Source organism: Oryx dammah, unplaced genomic scaffold, assembly GCF_014754425.2.
Source record: "Oryx dammah isolate SB20612 unplaced genomic scaffold, SCBI_Odam_1.1 HiC_scaffold_25, whole genome shotgun sequence".
Classification (NCBI taxonomy): Eukaryota; Metazoa; Chordata; class Mammalia; order Artiodactyla; family Bovidae; genus Oryx; species Oryx dammah.
The window spans coordinates 96,964,751-96,990,973 of NW_024070209.1; the positions used below are offsets into that span (position 1 = coordinate 96,964,751).

At 46.6% G+C, this 26,223-nt stretch overlaps 1 protein-coding gene across 2 annotated transcripts in view; it reads left to right on the forward strand.

Moving 5' to 3' along the window:
* The window catches only part of GARNL3 (GTPase activating Rap/RanGAP domain like 3), a 144,517-nt gene that overhangs the window by 109,858 nt on the left and 8,436 nt on the right, over positions 1–26,223 (forward strand). The window contains exons 18-25 of one of the 2 annotated variants that reach the window (XM_040225155.1): positions 871–982; positions 10,108–10,206; positions 10,562–10,678; positions 11,232–11,407; positions 12,926–13,084; positions 18,919–18,985; positions 24,430–24,537; positions 25,745–25,863. In XM_040225155.1, the coding sequence (XP_040081089.1) occupies positions 871–982; positions 10,108–10,206; positions 10,562–10,678; positions 11,232–11,407; positions 12,926–13,084; positions 18,919–18,985; positions 24,430–24,537; positions 25,745–25,863 (957 nt within the window). The remainder of the gene's footprint in view (positions 1–870; positions 983–10,107; positions 10,207–10,561; positions 10,679–11,231; positions 11,408–12,925; positions 13,085–18,918; positions 18,986–24,429; positions 24,538–25,744; positions 25,864–26,223) is intronic. The other variant, XM_040225156.1, reaches the window with a different exon arrangement.

Sequence of the window (26,223 nt, forward strand, 5' to 3'; positions counted from 1 at the left end):
TCAGAGCCATCACTCCTATTTTGAGTGTGCCAGCATGTGCTCACTTAGAACTTACAAACACACCTATGTACACACCTTACATGTGCACAGAGGTATCAGGTAAAAGTGAAGATGTAGGACTTCAACTCATCCCTGAGAATCTCTACAGACATCCTTGTCCTTTGAGGTCAAGCCACATGCTTTGGAGGGAAGTTAATGGTTCCAGGCATCAGCCACAGCTCCAAGGGAGCAGTAAGGCAGTGGCGACTTTTTATTCTTGCTCGATCAACATGGAATGAAACCAAGGCTCTAAGACATGAACGTGTCAAGTGGGGGAACACGAGTAGGTTTCATCGGAGCCCTCGACATATTCCTATGAACAGACATTATTTTTTTTCTTAAAGATTTCATAGCCATAAGTGGGTCAATAAGCCTTTTCATGTTAAGATGATAGCAACCTCTTGCATTGTGTATGGTTTAATAGTTTTGCTGAATCAGCAGCACAGGAATCTGACTTTTTTTTTTAGAGAGTTGGGTGGGACTTCCTTTTATAAAGAACTATTGTGAAACCTCCAAAAAAGAATAGGCACCAATTGGTCCAACTTCTAAGTGTTAAAAAGAAACCGTTTGCTTAGAAAACATTATTGATGCTTCCCTAGCCCTTGAGGACATCATTATAATACAGGTCATGGTGCCTGAAACACGTGACTCAGCCTTTTCCTGTTGCATACATTTTTTTCTTAAGAAAGGTGACTGAGTGAGAGCCCATCTAACTCCTGGGGTCTGGGGGCATCTGTGCTGCCGTTTCGGGTGGTATGTGTGCATTTCCCCCTGATGGGCCGGGGTGCTCTCTCTGTGCTCTTAACCTGCCTATGCTTGTGTTGCCCGCAGCCTTGGGAGCCACAGTGTTTCTGCAGTAACTTCCCTCATGAGGCCGTGTGTGCGGATCCCTGGGGCCAGGCCTTGCTGGTTTCCACTGATGCCGGCGTCTTGCTAGTGGATGGTTAGTGAGTAGCTGCTCCTTTAGCTGTCTCTCTGTATGACTTGTTGTACTTCTAAGATGGGTGACCACTGGTCAGCTCCCTTTGGATACATGTGTCCTCAGCGGTGAGGTTAGCGGAGTTTCATCCCCTTACAAAACTACCCCGTTGTTTTTAACACGCAAGCCAGAGGGGGAGGCACCCATAACAACTTCATCCCTTCCCCAAATCTCTAATTAATCTGTTGATATCAAATGATGCAAGAGACACGAGTTTGATCCCTGGGTCAGGAAGATCCTCTGGAGAAGGAAATGGGAATCCACTCCAGTATTCTTGCCTGAGAAATCTCATGGACAAGAGGAGCCTGGCAGGCTACAGTCCATGGGGTTGCAAGTTTCACATATGACTGAGCACTGAGCACATCAAACGACCCGCAAGGAGAATCTCCTTTGCAGGAATACTTGTGATGATTCCAATGTTTCACTTTAAATCAACAAGGGCACATGGTTCTTTAGAACCTCTGTCTCAGGGATATACTCTCTCTCAAAGTGCATTTTTTTTTAAGGTTTCTAATTCAGAACATACTCAGTATCTAAAACAAACAATAAGGATCTTAGATAACCTGTTTGATGGATAGAGAAAGAAAAAGATTTTGACAGGAAGACAGATCTCAACTCAATATTAAATCAAACTTCTCACAGCCAGGTGGGTCAGCTGCCCCAGGAGGGCAGACAACCCCCTGTCGCCAGTAGGACATGACCTTGGCAAGCATGCCCTAGAGGGAATTCAGCTTTGGGTGGGGATTTCATTTAGATTCAAGGACTGTGCAGCAGGTCTCTTGGATTCTTCCAGACTCCTAATGAGTGATAAAGGATCCAAAGGATCAGTTCAGTTCAGTTCAGTCACTCAGTCGTGTCCGACTCTTTGTGAACCGGTGAATTGCAGCACGCCAGGCCTCCCTGTCCATCACCAACTCCCAGAGTTCACCCAAACTCATGTCCATCGAGTTCGTGATGCCATCCAGCCATCTCATCCTCTGTCATCCCCTTCTCCTCCTGCCCCCAATCGCTCCCAGCATCAGAGTCTTTTCCCATGAGTCAACTCTTTGCATGAGGTGGCCAAAGTATTGGAGTTTCAGTTTCAACATCAGTCCTGCCGATGAATACCCAGGACTGATCTCCTTTAGGATGGACTGGTTGGATCTCCTTGCAGTCCAAGGGACTCTCAAGAGTCTTCTCCAACACCACACTTCAAAAGCATCAATTCTTCAGCGCTTAGCTTTCTTTACAGTCCAACTCTCACCTCCATACATGACCACTGGAAAAACCATAGCCTTGATTAGACAGACCTTTGTTGGCAAAGTAATGTCTCTGCTTTTTAATATGCTATCTAGGTTGGTCATAACTTTCCTTCCAAGGAGTAAGCGTCTTTTAATTTCATGGCTGCAGTCACCATCTGCAGTGATTTTGGAGCCCAAAAAAAGAAAGTCTGACACTGTTTCCACTGTTCCCCCATCTATTTCCCATGAAGTGATGGGACCAGATGCCATGATATTCGTTTTCTGAATGTTCAGCTTTAAGCCAACTTTTTCATTCTCCTCTTTCACCTTCATCAAGAGGCTTTTTAGTTCCTCTTCACTTTCTGCCATTAGGGTGGTGTCATCTGCATATCTGAGGTTATTGATATTTCTCCTGGCAATCTTGATTCCAGCTTGTGCTTCTTCCAGTCCAGCGTTTCTCATGATGTACTCTGCATAGAAGTTAAATAAGCAGGGTGACAATATACAGCCTTGACGCACTCCTTTTCCTTTTTGGAACCAGTCTGTTGTTCCATCTCCAGTTCTAACTGTTGCTTCCTGACCTGCATGTAGGTTTCTCAAGAGGCAGGTCAGGTGGTCTGGTATTCCCATCTCCTTCAGAATTTTCCACAGTTTATTGTGATCCACACAGTCAAAGGCTTTAACATGGTCAATAAAGCACAAATAGATGTTTTTCTAGAACTCTCTTGCTTTTTCCATGATCCAGCGGATGTTGGCAATTTGATGTCTGGTTCCTCTGCCTTTTCTAAAACCAGCTTGAACATCTGGAAATTCACAGTTAATGTATTGCTGAAGCCTGGCTTGGAGAATTTTGAGCATTACTTTACTAGCATGTGAGATGAGTGCAAAATCATTGTGCTGTAGTTTGAGCATTCTTTGGCATTGCCTTTCTTTGGGATTGGAATGAAAACTGACCTTTTCCAGTCCTGTGGCCACTGCTGAGTTTTCCAAATTTGCTGGCAAGTGTAGCACTTTCAAAGCATCATCTTTTAGGATTTGAAATAGCTCAACTGGAATTCCATCACCTCCACGAGCTTTGTTTGTAGTGATGCTTCCTAAGGCCCACTTGACTTCACATTCCAAGATGCCTGGCTCTAGGTGAGTGATCACACCATCGTGATTATCTGGGTCATGAAGATCTTTTTTGTACAGTTCTCCTGTGTATTCTTGCCACCTCTTCTTAACATCTTCTGCTTCTGTAAGGTCCAGACCATTTCTGTCCTTTATTGAGCCCATCTTTGCATGAAATGTTCCCTTGGTATCTCTAATTTTCTTGAAGAGATCTCTAGTCTTTCCCATTCTGTTGTTTTCCTCTATTTCTTTGCATTGATCACTGAGGAAGGCTTTCTTATCTCTCTTTGCTATTCTTTGGAACTCTGCTTTCAGATGCTTATATCTTTCATTTTCTCCTTTGCTTTTCACATCTCTTCTTTTCACAGCTATTTGTAAGGCCTCCTCAGACAGCCATTTTGCTTTTTAGCATTTCTTTTCCATCAAGATGGTCTTGATCCCTGTCTCCTGTACAATGTCATGAACCTCCGTCCATACTTCATCAGGCACTCTATCAGATCTAGTCCCTTAAATCTATTTCTCATTTCCACTGTATAATCATAACAGATTTTATTTAGGTCATACCTGAATGGTCTAGTGGTTTTCCCTACTTTCTTCAATTTAAGTCTGAATTTGGCAATGAGGAGTTCATGATCTGAGCCACAGTCAGCTCCCGGTCTTGTTTTTGCTGACTGTATAGAGCTTCTCCATCTTTGGTTGCAAAGAATATAATCAATTTGATTTTGGTGTTGACCATCTGGTGATGTCCATGTGTAGAGTCTTCTCTTGTGTTGTTGAAAGAGGGTGTTTTCTATGACCAGTGCGTTCTCTTGGCAAAACTCTATTAGCCTTTGCCCTGCTTCATTCCGTATTCCAAGGCCAAATTTGCCTGTTACTCCAGGTGTTTCTTGACTTCCTACTTTTGCATTCCAGTCCCCTATAATGAAAAGGACATCTTTTTTGGGTGTTAGTTCTAAAAGGTCTCGTAGGTCTTCATAGAACCGTTCAACCTCAGCTTCTTCAGTGTTACTGGTTGGGGCATAGGCTTGGATTACTGTGATATTGAATGGTTTGTCTTGGAAACGAACAGAGATCATTCTGTCATTTTTGAGAAAGCATCCAAGTACTGCGTTTCAGACTCTTTTGTTGACCATGATGGCTACTCCATTTCTTCTGAGGGATTCCTGCCCACAGTAGTAGATACAATGGTCATCTGAGTTAAATTCACCCATTCCAGTCCATTTTAGTTTGTTGATTCCTAGAATGTCAGTGTTCACCCTTGCCATCTCCTGTTTGACCACTTCCAATTTGCCTTGATTTGTGGACCTGACATTCCAGGTTCCTATGCAATATTGCTATTTACAGCATTGGACCTTGCTTCTATCACCAGCCACATCCACAATTGGGTATTGTTTTTGCTTTGGCTCCATCCCTTCATTCTTTCTGGAGTTATTTCTCCAGTGATCTCCAGTAGCATACTGGGCACCTACCGACCTGGGGAGTTCCTCTTTCGGTATCCTATCATTTTGCCTTTTCATACTGTTCATGGGGTTCTCAAGGCAAGAATACTGAAATGGTTTGCCATTCCCTTCTCCAGTGGACTACATTCTGTCAGACCTCTCCACCATCACCCGCCTGTCTTGGGTGTCCCCACAAAACATGGCTTAGTTTCATTGAGTTAGACAAGCCTGTGGTCCATGTGATCAGACTGACTAGTTTTCTGTAATTATGGTTTCAGTGTGTCTGCCCTCTAATGCCCTCTCACAACACCTGCCATCTTACTTGGGTTTCTCTTACCTTGGATGTGAGGTATCACTTCACGGCCGCTCTAGCAAAGTGCACCCTTTGCTTCTTACCTTGGACGAGGGGTATCTCCTCACTACCACCCCTCCTGACCTTGAACGTGGAGCAGCTCCTCTTGGCCCTCCTGTGCCTCCGCAACTGCTGCTCCTTGGACATCTAAAGGATAGTAGCAAATTACCAAACAAAAGAATTTATTTAAAAGCAAAACAAAAACAGACCTTGGAGGCTTAGTCTAATCTCTTAATTTTGCAGATAAAGAAAAAGAGGCCTAAAGAAATTAGGACTTACCTGGTCAGTCTATCTACAATGCGTAAGACCCAGGTTCAGTCCCTGGGTTGGAAAGATCCTCTGGAGAAGGAAATGGCAACCCACTCCAGTACTCTTGCCTGGAAAATCCCATGGACAGAGGAGTGTGGTAGGCTACAGTCCATAGGGGCATAAGGAGTCGGACACGACTGAGACACTTCACTTTCACTTTTCTTTCAAAGAAATTATGTGACTTGCCCAAGACCACACAGCTAACTAGTGGCATTTCTGGGACCAGAACCCAGAGGTGATTCCTCATCCGGTGCTCTCTCCACTTAGCCAACTACATTTTATTAAAGTTAAAGTAAACTCTACCAATGTTACCATCTTTAGCTTGATGCAGATTTCCAAAACCATAGTCCTGGACAAATAATTATGAAAATGTTTATGATGAAAAGAATGTCAAATTCTACCTGTTTGCCTTTTTAGGAAAGAGAAAGTATTTCATGATTATTTGTAAGACCTGTCTAAAAACAGAAAAAAATTCTATTTGAGTTGCTTCTTTGTAAATATAAAATCCATACCAAGATTACCCAAGTCCCTTTATGAAATTTTCATCTTTATGGGTACAAAATCTAATGGAAGTGTCAGATATAAGGATTATTGTGATTGCCAGGAAGTCCTTTTCTTTCAGACTTGAGGGACATTGTCTATGCTGGTGGCAGCCGTATATGCCCACCACCAGCGCACATGTATTGCTCAGATGCTTTCATGTCCTGATTTTGCAGTATGCTTCCCTGTTTGCTTATGCTGAGAAGAGCATAACCCTTAAGGCTTTCTTTGTATTCTTTGTTGTGCTTTTAAGCCTTAATTATCTTGTTATTTCTTTGTTTACCTCTGTCTTGTCTACACTTAATTCTATTACGAATTGTTTCCATTAGTGAATCTCCCCATTTCGTTTCAGGGCAAGTTCCACTCTATCCGATTAGCCTCTGCTTAATTTCATTAGACTCATCCCCTTGAGAATCTGCTCCTTTCAAGGTCACTATTAAAAATTTTTTGCCTTCTAAGTGTAGCAAAACCTGCTCTGAAGAGAGACCAAATACTGAATAAATATGCTATCACCATTTGTCTTATTTTGGTAATAGAAAAGCCAGATCATCTAAAAGATGGTTTCTTCATAAGGAGATTACAAGAAGGAATCCATAGTTTTGAAACAGTCATTGAACCCACATCACTTTCTCATATCCTTGCCTCCTCTTCCTTCCTGTGCCATATATAAACCTATCTAGCCACAGGAGTACGTGAACGCTGTATATTGTCACCTTGCTTATTTAACTTACATGCAGAGTACATCATGAGAAATGCCGGTCTGGATGAAGCACAGCTGAAATCAAGATTGCTGAGAGAAATATCAATAACTTTAGATACGCAGATGACACGACCCTTATGGCAGAAAGCGAAGAAGAGCTAAAGAGCCTCTTGATGAAGGTGAAAGAGGAGAGTGAAAAAGTTGGCTTAAAACTCAACATTCAAAAAACTAAGATCCTGACATCCAGTCCCATCACTTAATGGCAAATAGATGGGGAAACAATGGAAACAGTGAGAGACTTTATTTTCCTGGGCTCCAAAAATCATTGCAGATAGTGACTGCAGCCATGAAATTAAAAGATGCTTGCTCCTTAGAAGAAAAGCTATGACCAACCTAGACAGCATATCAAAACGCAGAGACATTACTTTGCTGACAAATGTCTGTATAGTCAAAGCTATGGTGTTTCTGGAGAAGGCAATGGCACCCCACTCCAGTACTCTTGCCTGGAAAATCCCATGGATGGAGGAGCCTGGAAGGCTGCAGTCCATGGGGTCGCTGAGGGTCGGACACGACTAAGCGACTTCACTTTCACTTTTCACTTTCATGCATTGGAGAAGGAAATGGCAACCCACTCCAGTGTTCTTGCCTGGAGAATCCCAGGGACTGGGGCGCCTGGTGGGCTGCAGTCTATGGGGTCGCACAGAGTCGGACACGACTGAAGTGACTTAGCACCAGCAGCATGGTGTTTCCAGTAGTCAGGTATAAATGTGAGAGTTGGACTATAAAGAAAGCTGAGCACCAAAGAATTGATGCTTTTGAACTGTGGTGTTGGAGAAGACTCTTGTGAGTCCCTTGGACTGCAAGGAGACCCAACCAGTCCATCCTAAAGGAAATCAGTCCTGAATATTCACTGGAAGGACTGATGCTGAAGCTGAAACTTCAATACTTTGGCCACCTGATGTGAAGAACTGACTCCTTAGAAAAGATCCTGATGCTGGGAAAGATTGAAGGCAGGAGGAGAAGGGGATGACAGAGGGAGAGATGGTTGGATGGCAGCACTGACGCAATGGACATGAGTTTGAGCAAGCTCCTGGAGATGGTGAAGGACAGGAAAGCCTGGTGTGCTGCAGTCCATGAGGTTGCAAAGAATCGGACATGACTAAGCTACTGAGCAACAACAAAGCCACCTGAACATCAGGGTTGTTCCCTTGCTTACCCCATCAGTCCATGGACATGCAGTGCTGTTTTTAGGTTACAACACCAGCCAAGAGCTCAGACTTTGTCCTTGCATGGACTTCAGTTCCACAAGTTCAGGACACGTGCTTCAACAATTTCTCAGCATCTCTGAGCCTTGGATTTCTCATTTGTTAAATGGGAATATTAGAAATTCCTACCTAATAGGGTCATTGTGGGACATTTACATTAAATGACACCTACAACATTTAGCATTAAGGCCTGATATGTAGGAAGCCCAGGGCATAAATGCGTGGCCTTAATGAAACAATCATAGTTATTTAGTCAAATGTAGAGATGGGCAGTGAAATGAATGATCATCTCATGGTTTGAAAAAAGGAGTCTTGCCCCCACAGAACCACAAAGAGCGTCAGAATGAATCTGCTTGGGAAAGCTTGAGGTATTGGAGGAAGGACAGTGTTTGATGGGCTACCCCCATCATGAAGGACTAGAGACAAGCCATCTGTTTCATAAGAGCTTAGCAGGCTCTGTTCTCTGACAAATCCAGTGTTCTCACTGGGCTGCAGGAGCGGGAGACTCCTCCCCAGGGTCGGGGTGAGGGGTAGGTGTTGTTACTAATCCTAATGACGAAAGTTCTGCCCCCTCCTGGGCACCATCCAGGGAGGGATAAACTCCCAAACAGACAGGTTTCTGGAAGAGTCGAGATCCTTAGGGCTTCTGCACCTAAATTATAATTAAGGAAACACCCAAACCCACAGCAGAACACTTGAGGACCTAAGGGTCTTCAAAGAATTGGGTAAAGAATCACCTAGACACTTATGCCTAAAATGTCTATACGTCCTGGGACATCTTTGCCTTGCCCTGATTCTGTGTCAAGTTCAGAACAGACCCTTTGCTTAAAGTGAAAGTGAAAGTGTTAGTCCCTCACTCGTGTCCGACTCTTTGTGCCCCTATGGACTGTAGCCCACCAGGCTTCTCTATCCATGGGATTTTCCAGGCAAGAATACTGGAGTGGATTGCCATTCCCTTCTTCAGGGGATCTTCCTGACCCAGGGATTGAACCCAGGTCTCCTGCGTTGCAGGATGATTCTTTACCACCTGAGCCACCAGGGAAGCTCTTTACTTATGGAACTGCCTAAATTCGTTAAGTCCTCTTTGCCCAAGGGACTCCCAATAGCAAAGTTCAGTTCAGTCATTCAGTCGGGTCCGACTCTTTGCAGCCCCATGGACTACAGCACACCAGACTTCCCTGTCCATCGCCAGCTTCTGGAACTTGCTCATACTCATGTCCATCGAGTCGGTGATGCCATCCAAAGCAGCAAAGTAATTGCTAGCAATTAAAGATCCCAGTAAGTAAGCTTAAAAACAAACCCAGGACTTCCCTAGTGGTCCAGTGGTTAGGAACCCGCTTTCCAATGCAGAGGACATGGGTTTGAGGGAACTAAGATCCCATATGCTGTGGGGCAGCTAAGCCTGTGTGCCACAACTAAGACCCAATGCAGCCAAATAAATATTTCTAAAAAATCCTACACGTACTTGCTGTGTCTCTAAATCATCCATTTCCCTGAGATCTTCCCAGATGTTTCCACTGAAATTAGTTTTTTCATGTTATTTTGGAAATGTAATTGATATTTCTCTTATTTTTGTCTAAAAATATTTCATATTCCTATATGGAGAAATACTGAAAAATGATAGGTAAACTACTATTGATTCAGACATAGGCCATGTTGGAATAGGGGGTTTATTAAATACAAAAGGAAATTCTAATTTTACTTTCTTGAGACGTATGCAAAATAACCTAAGATGTGACGTGGTTTCAAATATGACACACCAAAAAAATCAGAACATATTTAAGAGAAATGACTAAGTGTATTAGCACTTTTTAAAACTTGGTATTTGGTTGTTTGGAATAATCCCAGCCAAAATTGGGATTGAGAGATGCTGCCTTTTCTTGGATGAACATTGAGGAGAAGACTCTAGCTTCGGGGCCCTGCTGTTGCGCTCCCTGTACGGAGGTGTGAATGCCTTTGGGAAAGAAATGCCAGTCCTCTTTGAGTTGAGAGGGGACTAGTGCTTGAACTTTCTGTGTTGCCCTTAGGAAGGATCTAGAAGCTGACCTCCTCACCTAGGGAGAAACAGGGTCCAAAACTACCCACAGGCACATTTCATAGGTTCTAGAGAGTATGGGCTGGGTGCGGCGTTGGGTAACCAGGCTTCTTTTCCAGACGACCTCCCATCAGTGCCCGTGTTTGACAAGACTCTGCCGGTGAAGCAGATGCATGTGCTGGAGGCGCTGGACCTTCTGATCCTCAGAGCAGACAAAGGTGCTTCTCCTCCCCGAGGGATGTTCTCTGGGAGGAAGGGGAGCATGTAGCATACGGCCAACACAAGGGTCTCGGGGTTCTGGCTGAATCACCGCTGCCAGCTTTTTCTTCTGGTGCCCAGGGCTCAGGTCCTTGGTAGCCCATTTGTTCTCTGAGGTAGGGATGGTGAGGGAGAGAAGGGGTGGGCATCCTTGATCACATCGTTAGGTGAAGGCAATACAGGGCTTCTCCCCAGTTCTGGAACATCTCAAATCCTGATTTCTTGAGTAGTAGTTTTCTACACAGTCCGCCTCTTCAGTTCTTCCAGGTCATCTTACTTTTCCATCCATCTCCTCCATCTGCTTCATCCCACCAGGGAAAGATGCCCGCCTCTTTGTCTTCAGACTGAGCGCTGTGCAGAGGGGCATCGAGGGCAAGCAGGCCGTGAAGGGCAAGTGTGACTGTAGAGAAAACAAGCTCGAGAAAACAAAAGGTGACTCAATTCTTCATATTTTGCTGGTTTCATCCAATTAATCGTTTTCTCAGACTGCCCAGATTTTACTGAAAAAAAATTTTTTTGAGTAGGAATTTTATTTGTTTTTTCACTTGGAAACATCACAAAAGTAGTGTCACTTGTTCCCTAAGAGAAGCTTAAGTTATAGAGAAACATGTTGAGGGCTAGAGGAAGTTTTAGGTCTTATTTGACAAGTTTGGAAGGTGAGTTAACCTCTGTGAGCAAACTTATGAAAAGAAACTTTTAGAATTTTGTTCCTGGAACTCTGCTCACCTTTCAGTTTAATTCATGTCATGTAGTGGATGTAAATCTAAGTCCACAAACTCTAGAATAGAGGGAATATGACTTCCTTAATTTTTCTGTAACTCAACCTAATTTTTATTTCAAGTCCCCACTTTGCCTCATGGCAAAAACGTCCTTAGTCATTTCACTGTCTTATGTTTAATTTCCAGGGTTCTTAAATATCACCAGATTGTCAAAGCTGAGGGCTCCCACCTCTTGTGTGTTCAGCATCATTTCTTTCTCTTCCTAGGCTGCCACCTGTATGCCATCAACACTCACCATAGCAGAGAGCTGAGGATTGTTGTTGCCATTCGGAATAAACTGCTTCTGATCACAAGGAAACACAACAAGCCAAGTGGCGTGACTGGCATGTCACTGTTATCTCCCCTGTCAGAGTCACCTGTTGAAGAATTCCAGTACATCAGGGTAGGTTTTTTCCTTCAAATTGTGTCACTCCTGGCCAAGGTGTCCCGAGGCAGACTCCCTCCTTCCATCCAGGGTCTGTCATCCACTGGGGTTGCCCTGTGGTTCAGTAACTAACTGGGGAAGCTCTCACCTGTGGCCCTGGTTTCCCTGGGAGACTAAGGCAGAGTTTTTCCGACTCCATCCAGCTCATTCACATTGTAAACACCTAAAGATGCTGCTCTAGGGGGGATCACTTTGAAATATATAGAGACGTGGAATCATGCTGGGCACCAGAAACTAACACAGCCAGAAAGTCAATTACACTTCAGAAACAAACTCATGGGAAAAGAGACCAGATTCATGGTTACCAGAGGCAGGGGTTGAGGGGAGGGTGAGATGGAAGAAGGTGGTCAGAAGGTAAAAATTTCCCATCATAAGATAAATAAGTACCAGGGATATAATATACAACATGATAAATATAATCAACACTGATGAATGTTATATATGAAAGTTAAGAGAGTAAATTCTAAGAGTGCTCATCACAAGGGAAAAAGAAAATTTCTTTTTCTTTTATCTTGTATCTGTATGAGATGATGAATATTCACTAAATTTATTGTGGTGATCATTTCATGATGTTTGTATTAGGTTGGCCAAAATGTTCATTATTATTATTAAATCTCAAGACAAGGACCGGACATTCTGAGGGCTAACACAGACTACACTGTTGAATCTCTTTTGTGAAATTGTCTCCTGGCCTCTCCCCTTTGCATGAACAGAGGTCTGAGCCTTGAGGACAGATTGCAGAAAGGAACAGTCTAACCCATCCCTGCCCCTCTTTTCCCTGCCCCAGTCTGGCACAGGACTCTGCAGAAGCAGCGGGCCTGAGGGGTGGCGGCATGGGGAAATGAGGGTGTTGTAGCCACGCGTTCCGGGAAACAAACTCACTCAGAAGGACAGTGCAGATAGTGGAGTGCAGTTTATTACACCGGCGGGCCCAAGGCAGAGTCTCCTCTTAGCCAAGGACCCCGACCAGCATTTGTGAAAATCTTTTATACCCCATGTGTACATGTCTGAACCGACCACTCCAAATTCCTTGAGACTTACATAAACCAAGGAAAATACAATCCCAATAACCCCATCATTCACGTGCTATATGCTCATGTGCTCAAACAGTCAAACAATTAGCCAATAATCAATAAACCCAAGGTTACACTCCGATAGATACAGAAAAATTTATGGCCTGTCTGGAGGAAGGGGTGATTAGTGTATGTTTTCTCTTAGGTGATAAGTAACCTAGATATGATCTTCAAGGTTCCCCTGTCTGGACGGAGTCTTATCCTTCTGTTGTTTTCACAGGCACTAAACACAGAGTTCAGAGTCTTGGAAAGGTGGCCGAGCATGATCAGCATGAACAGGCCTAAGATGGAGTCCAGGCCCTATGAATTCCTTCTTCAAGGGGGCCTTTCCTGGATGGGGGCAGGCAGTGGGGTGGCTGCTCTGTCCTCACCCCTTTCTCCTCCATCTTTGTCCACCACACAGGAGATCTGTCTGTCTGACTCTCCCATGGTGATGACCTTGGTAGATGGGCCAACAGAGGAGAGCGACAACCTCATCTGTGTGGCTTACCGGCACCAGTTCGATGTAGTGAACGAGAGCACGGGGGAGGCCTTCAGGCTGCACCACGTGGAGGCCAGCAGGGTGAGTTGACGGACGTGGGGGCGAGTGGGAACCAAAAGGACTGGAGCTGCACCTTCTAACTTTGCGAGACCATGATAAGGGTTTCTTTAAAACTGTGTGCTCTTTATCATATCTGTAACCTGTGATACATATTTAGGCTGTACCATGTGAAGCTGCCATCTTTGTAGGTCAGATGGGTTCAATATCATATAACTGCCCATTGCCCTCTTTAGCTTTTCCACACTTCCTCCTGCCATTCCATCCTTTCCAACAGAAGAGGAATGAAGTGTCAAAACTCACTGTAAATCAATGAGTAATGAGAACATTTGTTTGGTAATTCGTGCTAGAAGGGCCTCTGGAGAGTCAGGTGACCCTCAGAGGCACTGCAGACCCACAGCACAGGGCTGGAAGGTGGGGGAGAGCACAGCCCGAGTCTCCATTCCCTTAGAGGTGCATTAGGAAAGGAAGATGGGATGAAACACCATTGGGAGAGAGAGGAAAAGCAGATCAGCACTGGGGGGTCTACACCTCCTGGCCTGAGCTGCACAGAGGGCAGCCATGTGCTGGATCTGGACAAAACCTGACAAGCAGCTCACAGAGTTCTTTAGCCCACTTATCGCTGGGAACCAGGGCAAGGCCTGATGACAGTTGAGCCCCTGGAGGTTTGCATGGTGCAGGGCCAGCACTCCAGCTCAGGTACAAGAACAGGGCAGAACAAGGATGTCGCCCAGGGAGAGTGTCATTCCTGATGAGAGTTTCCCCCAGTCCTGTTCAGATGTGTCAGAGAGTGAGGAATTTAATTATGTTTTACAAGAACTAAAAAAATACAATTTAAATTTGGACCAGCCCTACATAAATATTCACTAAAGTTGCTGATTACTCTAAAGAAAACACCTGAGAGCAAAATTTTAAGAAATACAAAAATCAGAAAAAGAAACATCTAGATATAATTAAGAGGCCTACTTATCTTCAGCTGTTATCAATCACAGCTCAGTCTGCCCTTTCATGTGTGTATACTGGTAGCACCCAAATTCATCTGGCGTTGAAGTCATCGAGGAACTTCAAAGCTACCGATGCCCTGTGTCCCACCCCCCAGCAATTTCACCAGCTTTGGGTGTGACATGAGCTTTAGAATTTTTAGATGGTCCTCAGGTGATGTGGGCAAATTTGGGAACCACTGGTACACACTGCTTCTCAACTGTGGCTCTAATTGCCCAGAAAGCTTTAAACAGATCGGTGCTCTGATATACCCAGATCAGTTAAACCAGGAGTCCTGGGTGTATGGGATGGGAATCAGTAGACTATAAGTCTCCCCCAGGTGATGTTACTATAGACCCAAGAGATGGAAGCTCTCCTGACACTCTTCCTAGCAAGGCCAGGAGGGTCCCCTCTATCCCAGCAACTGGGAACCTGTCATCTCTTCCCAAGGCTGTCTTCTAAGGACTCAGAGCCCAATCTGGCCTTTAAAAGTTCTAGCCCCTTCTTGCTTTTCAAAACTCTGGACAGGGACTTCCCTGGCTGCCCAGTAGCTAAGATTCCACCCTTCCAATAAAGGGGGTCCTGGGTTTGATCCCTTGTCAGGGAACTAGAGCCTACAGACCGCAACTCAGAGTTCACATACTGCAATGAAAGATCCCGCATGCCACCAAAAAGATTGAAGATCTTGAGTGCCAAAACCAAGACCCAGTGCAGCCAAATGAATAATTAAATTCTTTTAAATTAAAAAATACAATCTGTACAACCAATCATAGGAGTCAGAAAAAGCATGGCTTAAAAGATCTTTGTTGAATCGATCCTTCTCTGGCAACCAGTTTCCTAAGACTGAACCCGCTTTTCCTGAAAATTATTGTTATTTACTTATATTTAATACCTTGATAATTCATGAGTGTGTCTGTGGATTTTTTTCTGTTAAGATTCATGAAGATCCAGGGGGAAAAGAGTTAAAAGCAGTTTTCTTTGAGACTTCTGTGCTTTGTTTTGCTGGAAGGTATGAGAAACCTCCAAAATTCTCTGTCTTTTCTTCAACATGCTTTGTAAAACAAAGATGCAAAGCTTTTCTCTAAGAAAAAACACTTAAAAACATCTTTGTGTTGTTAAGCACTACCCTGGGGATTTGAGTGGGTCAGTGTGTATATTCCCACTGAGTTAATCCTCAGTGGCTATGTTTGCTGAGCAGGCAGAGGTGCTGAGACAGTGTTGTCTTTGGGTGGAATTTACTGTTTGGTTGGAAAGATAAGCCCTAGAGAAATGAGCAAACTAATGAGCCGGTAGAAGCGGCCTGCAGAAACAGAGTTACTTCTCACCAAGACATTCCTGCAGGACAAGCCCTGAGCTCAGTGGAGCAGGAGAGAGGTCGACCCTCCTGGACTCGCCGGCGATTAGTGCCTCAAGCAGCCTTCAATGCCTGCCTCCTCCATGTGCCACCACGCTGGCCAGGCTGGCCTGGTTTCCTGCCTCCGCCCCTCCTCTCGTCTCAGCCAAGACCCCTCTATTCCCGTTGCCATCTTCAAACCCACCTCAGGTCCAAGACAATCCTAGCTGGAGAGAGGAGCTGTTTGGGAAGCACCAGAGCAGCCTTCTGAAAGTCAACACCAAGTTTGTTCTACCAACAGGCCAACTCCGACGTACTGCCCCGGATCCAACAGCCAGCTCTGGCCTCCTTCCCCAACAGAGGCCTCCTCCGGAGGGAGGTAACAGGATCTGGGTCTCTGGCTTATTCACTGGGCCCAGGTCCCCGTCCTGACTGTCTGCCCAGACCCTAGCTGGTCTTCACTGAGAGCTCACCCTGGAATCACGTGGGAAGGTTGGACATTGACCTCACAGTCCCAACCTCTTTCACTTGTTACAAGTCTGTGTTTCGAATTTTCACCACCACCATATATTACTTTTATTATTTTAAAATGCAATAAGATAAACTATTTTTAATCAAGTAAAAAATAAAAGGTGAATGTCTTTATCCTACCCTGACCTACTATATATCAAGATGTCCAGAAGCAAGAACCCAGAATATGTATCTTTTAAAAGCTCTCCCAGTGAATTCTCAGGTCCTCACCTGGTCAAGAATGTCTCCTGCATGAATGTCTCCTCTGAGGTCCCTTGCCCGGGAGCTAACATCTATACCAACATCTGTATCAACATCTGTACATATAACATGTACATGTGAACCGGGCCTCACCATGCTCAGTATTAATGAAGGTCTGATGAAATGCGATTGAGGGCCTGAGGAGGGAGTGATTAAGTCCACGCTATCGTCACTGACCCCAAATTTTGGCCCCTTAGCCCTGACAGGCAGGTGCTATTCTCTCCCCGGTTTCTGCGGAAAAAGAGGCTGAGGCTCAGAAAGAAGTCACTTATTTACCCCAAGCACACAGCCAGTAAGTAGCAGAGGCAGGACTTGAGCCCAGACTGCCTGCCTCCCAGGACTGTGCCCTCAAACCCAGCATGTGGCAGCCACAGCCCCGTAACAGCCCGAAGAGGAGAGCAGGTCCAGGTTACACAGCTGGTGGTGCTTGGCCGCTCCCTCAGAAAGTGCAGAGCAGACACAACAGCACCCACGAGGGCTGGAAGCCACTGGTTGACATCAGTGTCATCTGACAAGTCTGGGGACACCAAGGAGGAAGTGATTCAAGTCAGAGTGCTGGGGACGGACAGAGGGTTCCCTCTAGGGGCCCGAGGGCTGTTCCCTCCCATGATACGCCCCAGTGGTGCAGATTCCAGAGCCAAGTCATGCCAGCAGCTGACATTTATAGAGCATTTACTGGGCCCTGTGTGACCTCCTGGAACCCTCAGCCCCGTAGAGGCAGATGTTCCAGCCTCTCTCATTTTACAGATGAAGACCCTGAAGTTCCGTGAGGTTAAACCCCTGACCACGTGCCCACTGCTCTCGGGTGGCAGGGCTGGCATTTCATTTAACATGGTCGTGCCTCTAGGTAGCATGCCCTCTGCTCCTGGTACTTGACAGGTCCTGATCCAGGGACTGAGGGGGTCACATAGCGGAGCGAGGCCACTGCTTCGTAGAGCTGAGGGCCCAGCATGGAGGAGAGTGCCAGCAAGCAAGTGAACCTGAGACGGCAGTGCACTCCCTGTAGATAATTAAAACAGAGGCTGTGACACATAGCAGCAGAGGAAGTATTTGGCATTTGACTCCCAGGTCCTTCTGACCCTAGAATCAACACCCTTGACCTCTAGGACTCACTGTCTCCCACCCCTACAGAGCCTCCGCAACTCATGGTTATGGTATGGGCTCTACTATAACTTATTTTATGTACTTGTAAGCTTTTCTGACATTTTGTCGAGGGGTGAGACCCTGTCCTTTCATTTCTGTGTGTTTAATGATGACTCGTACAATGCCAGACTGATTAGAGGAGAAGGCTGTGTTTGGGTGAGAGCAGTGAGGGCCAGCTGGGCAGAGGGCCTGGGTTGGGAAATGGGGAAGCCCAGAGGCTGGAAGGGGCTGGAGAGAGCCGAGCTAGAGGGAGACAATGGCCGCGCCTGGAGGTGGGGAGGAGTCCAGAGGTGGGGCCGAGCCCAGGGTGCAGCAGGGGTGAGATGAGGAAGAGGATACTCTGGACTTGGGTGAGAAAGGAACCCCTCCAAGACTTTGAGGGTAGCTCTGCTAAAAGAAAGGAGGAGGCTTGAAAGGAAACTGTCATGTGAGACCTCCGTGGAATGCTGATTGTGTCAGGCCCTGTGCATCAATGTTTGCCTTGTTTCATGGAATTTTCATGACAGTCCAGCAGTGTCAGGATTATTGTTACACCAGTTTACAGATGGAGACCTGGGGCCAGAGGGCCGTTTACCACAAACCACAAGAGGCAGCAAGTGGTGCTGGCAACTGAGGGCTGTCTGACCTGCTCCTGTCTGCTCCCCCACCCAGCCCCTTGAGTTCTTCTCAACCTACTGCATTTGAGAGAACAAAAGACTTAGGAACCTGGGCTGGAGCTCAGAATGTGTGCCTGAGGTTGTAGATTTAGAGATTTTGAGCAGAGTAAAATCCAAAACTATCAAGCTGGGGCTTTTTCTAAATGAGAGAAGAGCCAATAAATGGAAGAAGAATCTGAAATGGAAGAGAAGCCAGAGGGAGGAGCTGTCCCCTGTCAGAGGTTGTGCAGATATGGATGGAGAGATGAGCCATGGTCAGAGTCTGGAGAGAAGGAAACCTTCTTGGAGCTTAAGAGAGGGCAGCGTCCCTGGTGGTACTGAAGGCTGAGAAGACAAGTGAGGCAGCGAAAGAAGAAATTTTTAGAGGCTTGGAGTTTTGACTGAAGCTTGAGAACCATCTTCTCAAAAGCAGAAACAGAGGCTCACCAAAGCCACAGAGCTGGGGCTTCCAACACCCTCTGCATCTTGTCAAGCCGCCTCCCAGGAAGTGAAAGAAGTAGAAAAGGGAGAAAAGAAGTGCAGACCTGGTGATCTGGAGATTCAGAGACCGTGTTTGAGGCAGGAGGCAGTGTGGCTGAAGGGCAAAGGTGTTGAGGTTGGAAAAGAACCAGGGACCTGGTAGAGATCCTGGCTGGAGCACCTCCTCACTGAGGGACTAGAGTGACTCCACCTCTCTAAGCCTCACTTTCCTCATCTGTAAAATGGATGCAATCCCATCTACTTTCCAGGGTTGATGTGGAAGTGAAAGGAATAACTGGCGAGAAAAGCTTGGTGGACTGGAGCCTGCTGTATAAATGGGAGGCCTGCCAATAGAGAGAGCTCTCCCCTATAGAGCTTCTTAAAGGGTTTGAAAAGATGATGAGAAAGTCCACACCATGGACTGCGGTCATGCCTGAGTTTACAGAAACTTGAGAACGTCTTTTCCTAGTGTCAGTGTCCAGCCTGCCCACTACCATTGCCCATTCTCATTGCAGGTTAATTTCGTTGCAGCTATTGATGTGTACGAAGACGGGGAAGCCGGTCTGCTCCTGTGTTACAACTGTAAGTAAGGGATGTGTTTTGATCGCCACCTGCTAAAATCCACTGTTGTTTTTTTCTTTCTGGACAATGTACAGGGACTTAGCTTTAGGTTTATCTGGTGCATTGTTCCTGGATCCTTAACTGCACTCCAGGGTGCAGCTAAAAATTGCCTTCCCACCTGGATCTCCCAATACCCAGACCTCTCAGTGAGATGGTACAGCAGTCGCTTTGGGGTGTCTCTGGGATGTGTGGGGCTTCCATCTAGGGAACCCCTATCATGTGCCCCGCGCTGGGCTCCATCAGCCCCAGCCACTGCTCACCGACTTCTCAGTTTCTGATCAGTTCATTTCAGTCGCTCAGTCACGTCCGACTCTTTTCAACTCCATGGACTACAGCACACCAGGCCTCCCTGTCCATCACCAACTCCTGGAGCTTATCAGACTCATGTCCATCAAGTCAGTGATGTCATCCAACCATCTCATCCTCTGTCATCCCCTTCTCCTCCTGCCTTCAATCTTTCCCAGCATCAGGGTCTTTTCTAGTGAGTCAGTTCTTCAGATTAGGTGGCCAAAGGATTGGAGCTTCAGCTTCAGCATCAGTCCTTCCAATGAATATTCAGGACTGATTTCCTTTAGAACTGACTGGTTGGATCTCCTTGCTGTCCAAGGGACTCTCAAGAGTCTTCTCCAACACCACAGTTCAAAAGCATCAATTCTTCAGCGCTCAGCTTTCTTTATAGTCCAACTCTCACATCCATACATGACTACTGGCAAAACCATAGCTTTGACTAGATGGACCTTTGTTGGCAAAGTAATGTCTCTGCTTTTTAATATGCTGTCTAAGTTGATCATAGCTTTTCCTCCAAGGAGCAAGCGTCTTTTAATTTCATGCTGCAGTCACCATCTGCAGTGATTTCGGAGTCCAAAAAAAAACCCAGTTTCTGTTACTATCTGTCACCTGGAGATAAGGCACCTGAGCGGTGAACAGACTTTCTCAAACGTCAGAGCCCAGGTTCTCTTGACATTTGGGGCCCTCTTGACTCCAGTGCCCTGACAGTTACTCTTCCCCTTTTTGCTATTTCTCAGATGTTAATGAAATCAGCCTCAGCCTGGCATGCCTGGCCTCAGCTGGATTAGTTTGGGTCAGGTGGCAGATGGGTTTCAGGCAGACCAAAGATATCAAATAGGACTTAAGGATTTGCAGCTTTTCAAAAGCTAATGTGATACCACAATAAAAAAGGATCTTTTTAAAGCTAAAGATAGTGAGATATTTTCTTGGATCCAGGCTATGCAGTCTAACTAAATAAAACCTTTTTTTCAGCCTAGAATTGTATCAGTTTTGAGTGGTGATGCTGGTTATAGCACATGGGGCAGATACATTGATTAATTAATGTATTAATAATTAATGTAGATACAATGATTAATTAATCTTACTAATCTTTGATTAGTAAGAATGGTAATTTTCCATAGAGAAATTTATTGGGTAAACTTCCTCTTTCAAAATTCAAGATTTATGGGGAATCAGCAAAGAACTTCACCAAATAAATCGCTCTTTTAGGATATTTCATCCACAGGTCTGTCAAAACCCTCCTCAAAACAGCAGGTCTTTCTGGCCCATCTGATGAGAAGGGCCACACCTAGGGTGACAGCAAGAGGCCATGTGCTCTGGCGTGGATCCTTGCTGCCCAGCTGCCAGCACTCAGAGGGCTGGGCTGCTGCAGCTGCTACCACCCTCTGCCCCAGGTCTCCAGGGACACAGAGAGTAGGCGCGCACCTGTGTGCGGCCACTTCTGTAAGATGTTCATCTCTTTAAAGTGTGGTCTTTTTAGTTTATTGAAAAACCTATTTGAAAAACTTATGGCTTTAAAAACTGATATAGATATTAATACTTCTTTCTTCCAGCTGCTCAACTGGGGTGATTTTAGGTGGTAAAGAAAAACAGAAAGAGAGCAAGTTTTAGACCATGAACGTGAGTCCCAAAATGAAAGAGGGTCATGGAAACGATGTGGATGGCAAGCTCTCTACACAAAATTAGAAGCCGAGTCAGCTGGCAGTGCTGAGGTGGGGGGTAGGATTTAAGGGGGTGGTCCCACACTGGGCCTCTGGCTCCTGGAGCCCCTTAAAAGTTCCACCTCCTCAGGCTTTGATCACCTCCTGGCTACAGGCCCTGGTTTCATCTCAGGATGTGATCAGCATGTATCTGTTCTCACAGACCCACCGGCCATCAGAAGATGATCTTTGACCTCACGTGGGTCAGGCCTTGGCAATCCCAGGGGGGTCCCCAGACCTAACTCAGTCTCCCCAGACCTCGCCACTTCCTCCTGTTGCTTTGGGTCAGGCATCTGGCTTTCAGTTTCCATCTCCCTCTTTCTCTCGGCAGGTTGGCAGGTACCTGGGGATCCAGGGACCAGCTGACTTCTATAACTCGTCCCCCACACAGTGCACACCCATCTGCTCATCTCAGTCCACGTTCTTGTCTTGGTCACTGACACCCACAGGAAAGGCCCTTTCCAGCCAAGAGCTGTGGAAGGAGATTGTTTTCCCCAAGTTTGAAGCTGATTTTTATAAGTCTGCTTCTTTCTAAAATATAACTTCCAGAAACCCAGAGTTTTCTATACATAAATTTTTCTCTCAGATAAGTTAAAAATGTTTGCACGTGCCAAAAGGGACTTTTCTTCAGAGAAATTTGTTTTAAAACTAAAATCTACATACTGTTCTTCACCAGCTGGATGGGGAAGGTCAAAGCAGGGAAGGTCATAGACTGAGCTGCTTCCAGGGCAGTGACTTTCTTAGACTCCTGTCCCCCTCATCCCCATTCAGGGCCCATTTAACTACAAGGGATGGCCCTCTCTGTGCCAGGCTGTGTCAGGCTCTGGAGACACAACAGTGGAAGGCACTGCCAGGGATGCCGTGAGCTCACCCTTCTGGGCCCAGCCGTGCATGGGTGCCCGTGCACGGGTGTGAACGGGCTGCAAGCTCTGGAGTTCAGGAAACACTCTTGGCTTCTTTTTTGAATTAGAGACCTGCTGGTGTGAGACCACCAGCTCTCATCACTGGGAGGGAGACCCCTCTACTTCCCTGGGGCGGATCCCATTGGAAAAGGGGGAGACAGGACCTCTGGACTGCAGTCCAGTCACCTCCTCCAGGCCTGTGTGACCACCTGTGAGGCAGGCAGGGGCTGGGACAAAAGCCTGATTGCACAGGTCAGGAGAGCTTGGGAAAGAGGAAGTGGAGCTGGGGAGTCCAGACAAGCCTTTCAAAGAATTTTGCTTTAAGGGAAAAGAATAAGGAAGGTTGCAGCAGCTAGAGGAGGAAGAGAGGGCAAAGGGTTTTGTTTTCTAAAATGTAGAATAAACAGCATGCATAAGGCTGTTGGGAAAGATACGCTGGAGAAAGGAAAATAAGACAGAGGGGAGAGGCGTGAGCCAACCTCAGGTGAGCCCAGCAGGTCTGGGGCACTGCTGGGAGACCTGGGCGTCCTTCGTGGGCACTTGTTTTCTCAGGAGCAAGGTCTTTGAGAGTGAGGTTTCTTTTCCTCCCCTAGTGAGTCCGCTGTAGCAAAAGCAATAACTGACCCTGATAAGAATTTCTGTCCTAATCACTCACTCTGTTAGAAGAACTATGATAAAACAGCATAAGGAAACTGCTTTACAAGGCACAAGGGTTTCATCAAAGGAGCCCCTGGGCCCTGCTGCTGCCGCTGCTGCTGCTAAGTTGCTTCAGTCGTATCTGACCCCATAGACAGCAGCCCACCAGGCTCCCCAGTCCCTGGGATTCTCCAGGTAAGAACACTGGAGTGGGTTACCATTTCCTTTCATGTGCATGAAAGTGAAAAGTGAAAGTGAAGTTGCTCAGTCATGTCTGACTCTTAGTGACCCCATGGACTGCAGCCTTCCAGGCTCCTCCACACATGGGATTTTCCAGGCAAGAGTACTGGAGTGGGGTGCCATTGCCTTCTCCGCTTGAGCCCTGCAGGACGCTCCAGGGGATAGACAGGCAGGACTTCAGATGGCCTCGGCCACCGCCCCAGCCTGGCCCCACACTGCAGGCCTCCGCAGCAGCTCTGGCTCTGTGACCTCTCCCCTCTCACAGAGGGGCCACAGCTGTCAATTCTGACGCTAGGAACAGGGAGAGACTGCTTCATGGGCCCAAGGTTTCTCATTAGGGTGATGAAAATGTTATCAAATCAGATTGCGGTGATGTTATTTAACTCTATAAACAGACTACAGTTCATTGACTTGAATGCTTAAAATGGATGAGTTTATGGTATATAAATTATATCTCAGTAAAGCTGTTTTTAAAAATAATTGAAAAACTAGTTTGCATGGCTAAAACGTGGCAGGCTTTTGCAATAAAAGGGGCCTTTGTTTTTCCGTTTGTGTGGATGTGAGCGTTGGACCATAAAAAAAGCTGAGAGCTGAAGAATTGATGCTTTTGAACTGTGGTGTTGGAGAAGACTCTTGAGAGTACCTCAAACTGCAGGGAGATCCACCCAGTCTATCCTAAAGGAAATCAGTCCTGAATATTCATTGGAAGGACTGATGCTGAAGCTGAAACTCCAATCCTTTGGCCGCCTGGTGCGGCAAACTGACTCATTTGAAAAGACTCTGATACTGGGAAAGATTGAAGGCAGGAGAAGGGGACGGCAGAGGATGAGATGGTTGGATGGCATCACTGACTGGACGGACATGAGTTTGAGCAAGCTCCAGGAGTTGGTGGTGGACAGGGAGGCCTGGCATGCTGCAGTCCATGGGATCACAAAGAGTTGGACATGACTGAGCAACTGAACTGAATTGGTTTCTTGGTAAACTTTTTCACTCTACAAGGGTCTGAACCACCTGGACTTGTGTTTAGAGCTCAGAGCGGGCCAAGAACCTGATAACTGAGTTAACCTGGCCTTACTTTAATGCTGGCTCAGGCTCACAAAGGTGATACAGGCATATGGCTTCAAGTTTTCATTATAAAATGTTGCAGGGAGTGTATGAGTCCCACCTCACATGTCCTGCTGAGTGAGGTTTGGGGAATGATCCCCTGTAGGAGAGCTTCTTCCATCTAGGGGTGCCATCAAGTGCCCCTTCTTGTCTGCAAACCAACCAGTACTGTCCCCCATGCAGGACTTGTGCGGCCATGAACAAGCTACTTCACCGCCCCTTGCCTTGATTCTCTCATCTGCAAAATGAGCGTAATAACAGCATCTACTTCATAAGTTTGTACAGGTTAAAGGGGAAAATGTTTTAAATCTTGGCACCTGGCACATAGTAAATTCTCCAAAAAATGGCAGCTATGACGACATATTACTCTGGCTCTGCCTGCCTTCTGCCCCTGAGAATCTGGCAGCATGGCAGTGGTTGTGCTGGCTTTCAGAACAGATAGGATGCTCTTCTTGTGGCCTGTGTCTCATTTATCTGATTACAGTTGCCTGAGTGTCGCCTCCACCAAAAATAAGTCGCTGTTGTTTCGTTGCAGACAGTTGCATCTACAAAAAGGTTTGCCCGTTTAATGGTGGCTCCTTTTTGGTTCAACCCTCTGCGTCAGATTTCCAGTTCTGTTGGAACCAGGCTCCCTGTGCGATTGGTAAGGAAACCTTTTGTCATCATGGTCTGCCCCCAGAAAGACACATCTGAACTGTTCCATCCTATGTAAGCGCTGGCTTACCACTAAATTTTCCATGAATTCTCTGAGTATAATGAATATAAACAGTCTTCTTTAACTGTTCTTCATTTTGCTCCCCTTCGGGACTGTTGTCTCCCATTGTTCCTCCCAGGTCTCCTCAGTGCCTGAGGATGTGAGCCTTTGCGAGCAATTAAATATCTGTTTTCAGTACTTGGGTATCTTGCAGTATCCTTTCATTTCTGGGCCTCACTTTCTGACTTCTAAAATATGAGAATTTAGAAAGATTCCATCCTTGAACCTCTGACTGACTTGGGAGAGAAGCATAATGCACTCAGCAGCCTTCTTACACATTCTGAAGCTTGAAAGTCTAGAGTCACAGAAACTCTGGTACTTGACCTGCCACTGAAAGGTCAGGACGTGCTTTGGTGGTGCTTCGTTACTGTGGTTCAGGATCCACAGCTGGGCAATCTGCCTGGCAAGAGTCAGATCAGAGCCACATATATTAACATCATTGTCCTCAAAAGCATTTGTTGATAGGTAAACATGATAGAGTTTTAACTGAAGAGCAGAGGGATGGAGCCAGGTACTGGGAGGACCGGATGGCTTGGGTGCAGATTAGTTATGGTAAGACAGAGAGGGGAGGGTTAGAAATGGGTCTCAGGTCTGAGCCACGGCACTAAGGACCCACTGGACAGATCAAGGCTAGAGATGTGGGAGCGGTAGGAAGAGTCACAGGTGAAACCAGGAGAGCAGGAACAGGATGCAGCCCCTGCCCAGACACACAGACAGGAGGAGCGTAGGGGGAGGGTGACTCAGGGACAGGGAATGAAGGAGTAAAGGCCAGGTTCCTGGACAGAAGGCACATGGGCAGGAGAGGGCGTGTCTGGACCACAGGGGGAAGGTCTTGGGGACCCGGATGGGCAGTGTGCCCGGAAGATGAGGTGGGGAACTGTAGTGGGGGAGGAACGCGGGAGAAGCCGGGACAGTGCCCTCCTCCACGGGCAGGCGCTGGGCGGCTGAGGGAGGCTTTCTTAGAACTAAGGACCATGCGCCCCCGAAGGAAGAGACGCAGCAGAGGAAGGGGAGAGAAGCGAGGTGGGTGTGAGAGGGCCCCAGCAGCGCCCCAGCCGCAGCCTGGGCTGGGCGCTGACGCCCCGCTGCCTTGCAGTCTGTGCGTTCCCCTACCTGCTGGCCTTCACCACCGACTCCATGGAGATCCGCCTGGTGGTGAACGGGAACCTGGTCCACACGGCCGTCGTGCCTCAGCTACAGCTCGTGGCCTCTAGGGTGAGTAGAGCTGGGGTTTATTTCTGTCTGAGGGGCTTCGGGTGCCCCAGCACCACGAGGTCTCAGGCGGGCCAGGACACCTTCGTGGCGAGACTGATGCTGACACCACCACACGTGTGTGGAGATGAGAGAGCTGGAAACAGTCCTAGGTTGAGTTTTCCGGTATGGGTTCAAAACACTCTGGGCTGCAAAACACCCCTCCTTAGCACCTGCTGGTGGCGGCAGGGGAGCAGCGCGTAGCCGGAAACGGAAGTCCTCCATGTGAGCCTGGGCCGCTGGTCACAGAAGGACAGTCCGAGGCTAGAACAGTTAAGAGCTTGAGGTAGTGCTTTCTTCCTTTGCTGCTGTCTGTCTTCAGTT